Source organism: Equus asinus, unplaced genomic scaffold (assembly GCF_041296235.1).
Source record: "Equus asinus isolate D_3611 breed Donkey unplaced genomic scaffold, EquAss-T2T_v2 contig_800, whole genome shotgun sequence".
NCBI lineage: Eukaryota > Metazoa > Chordata > Mammalia > Perissodactyla > Equidae > Equus > Equus asinus.
The window spans coordinates 1,428,323-1,435,503 of NW_027225517.1; the positions used below are offsets into that span (position 1 = coordinate 1,428,323).

Consider the following 7,181-nt stretch of genomic DNA (forward strand, 5'->3'; position numbering starts at 1 on the left):
ATTTATTCACTCTGATAAGAACTTTAAAAATTTAATGTTTTAACCTGAATAGATTCTTAAGATAGATTTAAATATGTAACACCAAAAGTGTAGAAGTTGGGCGCAGGGACAAGCAATGAAGGACGTTTCCTGTCAGTAAGAACCATTTATGTTCCACACATGATACTTTGTGAACTCAAAGATGGATTGTTGCTACCCTGGAAGGAACGTGGCAGAACAAAATATGCCCAAAGGTTCTATCTGTGACATGGAGATAATTTCTCACCTGCGAACCGCACATGATAGTAGAAAAAAATCACATCTATACAATGTAACTAATTAAGTGTAAAGAGTTGTGTAAATAATAATGTAACATGTACGAAGTTTAGCCTACAACCTCTTGTCTGAAGAAAAATCTCTCTTTAAAATTTTCTTTAAATTCTCTTAGTTGGACTCTCCAAGGCTGGTGGCTCTGCTTCTCCCTGGTCATACTGAAGGCCCTGGAGTTCCTGTGAAGCTCCCATCTCTGGGACTCAGGCTCTGCCTCCCTAGACATACCATAACAGCCTTCGTTTCTTAGTCTTGCATCATCTTTGGAAGCTACCATGAAGCTTGCTCTAGGCTACCTATGACCAGAAATTGATGCCTTTGACTTCTTTCTAGCCTCTGAGACTCTCCCCAACTCTTGACCTTAAAATTGCCCCTTCTGGGAGCCAGCCCAGTGGCATAATGCTTAAGTTCTGTGCATTCTACATTGCAGCCCAGGTTCACGTGTTTGGATCCTGGGCATGGGCATACCGCTCATCAGCTGTTCTGAGGCGGCAGCCCACACACAAAATAGAGAAAGACTGGCACAGATGTTAGCTCAGGACTAATCTTCCTCAAGCAAAAAATGAAGAAGGCTGGTAATGAATGTTAGATCAGGGTGAATCTTCTTCAGAAAAAAAAAAAAAGCCCCTTCTTTCTACCATTCCTTTCTCCCAACTGTTTTTCACAATTTACTTCACAAGAAATTTCGAAGAGTAATATAAATGGAACAAGATTATTTGGAAATAAAGCCAGACCAATCCTTCTCCCTCTCCTCTCCTTTTGTCTACTCTCCTGCCTTAACCTTCCAGCCTCTCTCTTTCCCTCTCTTCCCTTTCTCTCTCCTCTCTTTCTCTCTGTGTATGTGTCCCTCTCTGTTTCTTTCTCTCTTTCCAGCTTTCTCTTTCTGTATCCCTCTCTCTAATGCTGACTTTCTCTCTCTCTGTTTAGAATTAAGATGATAAAGTATTCACTTTAAATTATTTTTAACTTTCACACATAAAAATTGATACATTATTTTATTTTCTTTTTATAGAAATATAAATAATGCTGAAAAATTGAAAATAAATAAAAGCAATCATAAAAACTGTAGAGGAAAGAATCATGTGCATGACTTCCTAGGGTCTTGTCATTTGTCTGCAATAGTGATAACAGCTATTGGAAGCTGTGTTCTCAAAAGAAAGCTTTTCATCTACTTGGGTCTAACAAACTGATTTCCATGTTGATGACATTGCCTCAGACAGATCACTTGCTGGTGGAAGCTAAATATAATGGCAACCGAAATCAAGGAGTCAGGTTTTCACTTCTCTATACTTAGTCTTGTGACCTACAAAAGTTTACTTGAATGTTCTTACCACTGTTTTCCTTATTAGGGTAACACCTGCTCAAATATGTTCTTACTGAAGTAAATGTTTTGCCCTCTTTATCACCCTCTTGAGGGCCTCTTTGATCTCCTTGTTCCTCAGACTATAGATAAGAGGGTTTAACATGGGGATAAGGATAACATAGAACACTGACAGAACCTTGTCTTGTTTCTCAGAGTGACCAGAGTTAGGATGCATGTACACTGAGAGGCCTGTTCCGTAGAAGATTGTCACAACTACCAAGTGGGAGGCACAGGTATTGAAGGCCTTGGCACTACCTTTTACGGAGGATATTTTCAGGATGGAAGCTGCAATGAAACTATAGGACAAGAGAATAACAAGAAAAGAACCGAACCCAATAAAAAAAGCCACCAGAAAAAGAATCATTTGGCTGATGAAGGGATTGGAGCAAGACAAGGATATGATGTGGGTTATGTCACAGAAGAAATTTGGAATGATATTGGGCCCACAGTAGTAGAGATGAAAGCAAGGGATTGTTTCCGCTAAGCTACTAAGGAAACCACTCCCACAGGCCCCAGCAACCATCTTCTGACAGAGGCCAGGAGCCATGACCGCTGAGTACTGCAGAGGCCTACCAATAGCAACATATCTGTCATAGGCCATGGCAGCCAAGAGACAGCACTCCGTCAGACACATCCAGGATGCAACAAAATACTGGGTGGCACAGGCAATGAATGAAATCATTTTTTCATCTTTTAGGAAGTCTGAAAGCATCCTTGGGCTGGTGGAAGAAGAATAGCAGATGTCTATAAATGACAGGAAACTGAGAAAGAAGTACATAGGTGTGTGCAGGTGGGAGTCCATCCTGATTAGGATGATGAGACCCAGGTTCCAGAGGAGGGTCACAAGGTAGATCCCTAGGAAGACTGGGAAGAAGATAAGTTGCAGCTCTTTTTCATCTGAGAGTCCCAGGAGAACAAACACGGCCACAGAAGTGTGATTTCTATTTTCTTCCATGGTCCTGCTTGTTGAGATCTGCTGAGAAAAAATTGAAAGAAGGAAATGGATTCATTTTCAAAAAACTCAAAAAAATTGTTTTCATTTCTTCCCAGTCACACAGCTCACTAAATATACATCTTAAATCATCAGTGTTGAATTAATCTGTGTCTTTTATGTATATTCACCAAACTTAACTAAAAGTTTTCTTGCATAAATAGTCATTTTCTTTGGGGGCAAAACACAGTAAATGAACGTGATTAGTACATTATCTCCTAAAATGTCTTAATTTCATGTTTTTCCCTTACAATTTTACAAATATATGAGAATTAGAAATAGAGTAAGGTAGGAAAATGCTGCCAGATCTCTATATTGTGAAACAGAAGGAGTATGATAAGTCCTGGCTCTGAATTTAATTCAGTGCTTGAAAAAGTCCCTGAATCATGCTGGACCTTATAGTTAAGTGATGACAAAGTAGGGGCTCTTTAAAATCTCCTTGGGAACTAATATTCAATTAATGTAATCAGGAAGGTGGACAATTCTGTAACTGCCTTTCTGCTCTCATAATGCCTCAAGAGACATAAGAATAATGCAATGATATGGTGGGAAGAGTCACATACCAAGAGGCAGTTTGGAAATGGATGTGACTTACACTTCTTAATGACGCTAAGAAGGCTCAGAGAAGTTAGATAAGACAAGGTTGTAAGGGTCATTATGCACCCATCATTGCAGATGAAGATTTTTATTTCCTCAAATCAGAGATACTTATAAGTTAAACTGTCTAGGATAGTGATTCTTGATCTTCTTCGGGTCAGTGATACTTATGAAAATGTTGGAAACTTTAGACACAGTATCCAGGACACTGCAACTACTTACCACCTTTACATGTGGTTTTATTGGATTCTCAATCACACTCCAGTCTATTCATCATTCCCAGGTAAAAGACTTCTACAAATAAAAGTGACTTGATCTCATGTAAGAGTTGAGATGTTTAGGCAATGGATATGGAGATTAGGAAGCAGACGCAGGATTTCTGGAAGTTCTTTCTCTTTTTCTTATTGGAGCCAGTCCAGGGAAGGCAAGCACTAAGTCTTCAGGCCAAATGATAAACAGCCAAAAAAATATTTTTGCCTCAGGCACTGTATACCCTCTTCAAGATGCAATAGCAGTCATCTCTTCAGATAATTATTAGAACATCTCCCAACACATACACATTTTTATTCAGATGAACTCTAACTAGAAGGAAAATAATGGGAAGCTGTGAAAGGTAGAAAATAGATATCAAATATTGCCTCGGAGTTGTGTACATGGATAAAATTAGAAGTCTTGGAGATTTCACTGGAGAAAGGCTGTGACATTAATGGAATAAGCTATGTCTGTGAACTATAAACATGTGTCAACATTAGCCATCCATAATGTCTTCCTTCTCCAAAAACATTTCCTAACCTCCTAGTTCCAAAAATTATTGAAAAGAAAAAAAAATCCCCATAGAAGCATAAGGCTGTAGACTGAGAAGTAATGTAGAAGTATGAATTTCCTAAGATCAAATCAGTCATTGTTTCATGGTGCACTGTTTTGAGAAAAATTCTGAAGGAATGAAGAGATTAATTAGAAAAGAAAATCAAGATATTTTCCATCAACATAGAAGAAGAAATGGGAGCAGATAGACTATATATTTACCAACCTAGACATAGATGTGGTTCTGTCCACAGAGAGACTGAATGGAGGGAGAGTTTTGTGAGGACAGAGCAAAAAATTGTGTTCTTCATCATCATCACCATCACCATCTTAGCCAACAGTCATGACGACAAAAAGATTTATTGAGCAGTTACAATATGTGCTGTTCTTCTCCTTCTACTCATGGATAAATTCATAGCTTCCTGTAATGTCTACTCATTCAATATGGTAACCTTAAGCCTCATGTGCTGTCTACTAAACGCAGATAGTACAATGAAAATTGCCTCCATATTTGTATTATATTCCTCTGGAACCCCAATTAGAGGTGTGTTGAAACTTCTTCCTCTACCTCCCACATCACTGAAACATTCATTATTTGTATGTCTCTACTGTGTTCTGTTTAATTTTTACAGATCTATCTTCCAGTAAGTTCATTCTATTATAAGTTGTGCGAATTGCCTAAGTCATCCATTGAACTTCAAATTTCAATCATAATATTTTATTTTCTCTCTAACGGATCTATTTTCTTCATTACTCAAATGGTCAGCTTTGATAGTCTCACTCTTTCATCACATTTTCCATAGCATCCTTTATTTAAACATTTCTAATTTACTTATTAAAATTATTATTTTCTAATAATAGAAATACATGGTTTTGCATGCATCATTCTATAGTTGGATGTTATTGCTGACTTTAGTTAAGGTGACCTGTTCATTTGTATCTTTAGTAATTTTTATATCTTTTTTTTCCCTATGGATTGGCACCTGAGCTAACATCTGTTGCCAAGCTTCCTTTTTTTCTTCGTCTTCTTCTTCTCCCCACAGCACCCCCAGTACACAGCTGTATATTCTAGTTTTGAGCACCTCTGGTTGTGCTATGTGGGGCACTGCCTTAGCATTGCTTGATGAGTAGTGCCATGACTGTGCCCAGGATCAGAACCAGTGAAACCCTGGGCAGCTGAAGTGGAGAGCATGAACTTAACCACTTGGCCATGGGGCCGGCCCCTGGCATCTTAAGTACATGTTTCTTTAAAATTTATCTGTGGGAATTCATAATGCTTGAGTTTAAAATCTGTTGTTCCAAAAATGATTTATGTCACTTGCCAGATGCTTTGAAGGCAACACCAACCCAGAATCCCTTTAAACAAAAAATTTTGACTTGGTGTTTTTGAGGTCATAATCATGATGATATTTACATGGCGTATTTCTCTAAGTAGATGGATGAGAGTAAAATGATCCAAGAAAGGAGTGACATCAGCATTTTAGCAGAGAAAGACATTCTCTGATTTTGTTTTGCTTTTGTAACAATGAATTGGATATCCATCCACAAACAAAAGCACCTTTGTGAGTTGGAGTATCCAGCACCATGCACCAAGAGGCACAGGAGGACTCTCACCCACCTGAAAATCCAATACTAAGCAGACAGACCTCAGAATCAGCAGGACTCAGCAAAATTGCCCCAACCTATCTTGGCCACAGTCAGGTAAAGCCTGGAGAGTGCTGAAGACTTGGGCAGACAACCATGAATGAGACAGACTTTGTCTCTCAGCAACGAAGCCCAGCCCTGCGAAGAAGGGATTCCAGCACCATAATGGAGCAGAAAAAACACGTGAGTTTGGTCACAGTGAAGACAATGAAAGGAGCTGTGCCAGCACCACCCCTCTCAAGGCACACTGTGCAAGATAAACTTTAGCAGTGGTGAACACTTCCACAGGGAAAAATAGCAGTGAGGGAGTACCCAGCTACCCCAGTAGTGCTAGTCGCAGCTGGAGAAACCCATTTCTCTCCAGAAGTACCTAGACTACTGGGAATGGTAGTACATGACAGGAGGGAGAAGGAAGATCAGGAAAGAAGCAGGTAAGAATATTAAAGGGCAATAATGTTACACAGTTTGTGCTGATTGCATTCAGGATTTCAGCAGAAAGTTTAAACATGAGCCTCCAGGAGTACCTTATGCAGGATCTCCTGACTGGATCCATCACAAATCCCAACCTCCCAGTGCTAAACCCACACTTCTCCCTACTCTACAACTGGCTTTTGTGCACATTTCCATGGGTAGCAGTGAGAGTAAATCTGGTAAACTGATTGCTCTCAGAAAAATAGACTTGAGTCTGTGCGTAAGAGAGAAACCAAAAACATCAGCTGTAGCGTCACATTCTGGAAAACAAAAAAGAGACTTCAGATAGCCAGCCTGGTGAGTAATAAGAACAGAAAAGACACATTAGCTTAAGAATTTTGTTACGAGAGAGAGGAAGAAGGGTGGGGCAGATTTACCCATACAAAGGAGAGAAAACCTCATATATAACACTACCAATGACAGTATACCCTATCTGAAGTTAACTAGCAAGCTTTAAGGAGATGTCTGCTGCCTCAAATGCTTAAGCAGCAGTGCAAACTTACAAAAAACATGAAATATAAAGAAAACATGCCATCACTAAAGTTAACAATGATTCTCCAAGAATCAAGCTCCAAGGCACAGAATTTTGAGACCTATTTGATAAAGATTTTAAATAGCTCTTTTGAAAAAATTCAATGAACTGTAAGAAAACTCAGAAAACCAATTTATTGAGATCAGAAAAAAATGAACAAAATGAGATACTTACCAAAGGGTTAGCAATTATAAAAAGGAACACAACAGTAATTCTGCAGCTGAAGAATTCAGTGAATAAAATGAAAAATGCAATAGTGAGCATTTGTGGTAGAGTGGAGCAAATAGAAGACAGATAAGTTATGCTAGAGGACCGAAAATTTGAAATAACCCAGTCAGGGCAGAGGAAAAAAAAAGAATGAAAAAGTGCAAAGAAAGCCTACATGATCTATGAGATTCAATCAAAACAAAATTAGGATAATTGGGGTTGAGAAAGAGAAAAGAAACAGAAGGGGGTAGAAAATTAATTAA

General features: G+C 38.8%; 1 protein-coding gene across 1 annotated transcript; it reads right to left on the minus strand.

The window, feature by feature from the left end:
- Positions 1-1,682: 1,682 nt before the first annotated feature.
- On the minus strand, positions 1,683-2,633 carry LOC139044319 (olfactory receptor 5AN6-like). Its single transcript, XM_070503738.1, has one exon. It carries the CDS (start codon positions 2,625-2,627, stop codon positions 1,683-1,685), a length of 945 nt encoding a protein of 314 aa, XP_070359839.1. The 5' UTR covers positions 2,628-2,633.
- Between the last annotated feature and the right edge of the window lie 4,548 nt (positions 2,634-7,181).

Coding starts and splice junctions, on each gene's coding strand:
- LOC139044319 (XM_070503738.1), bottom strand. CDS start 2,627: ATGGAAGAAAATAGAAATCACACTTCTGTGGCCGTGTTTGTTCTCCTG.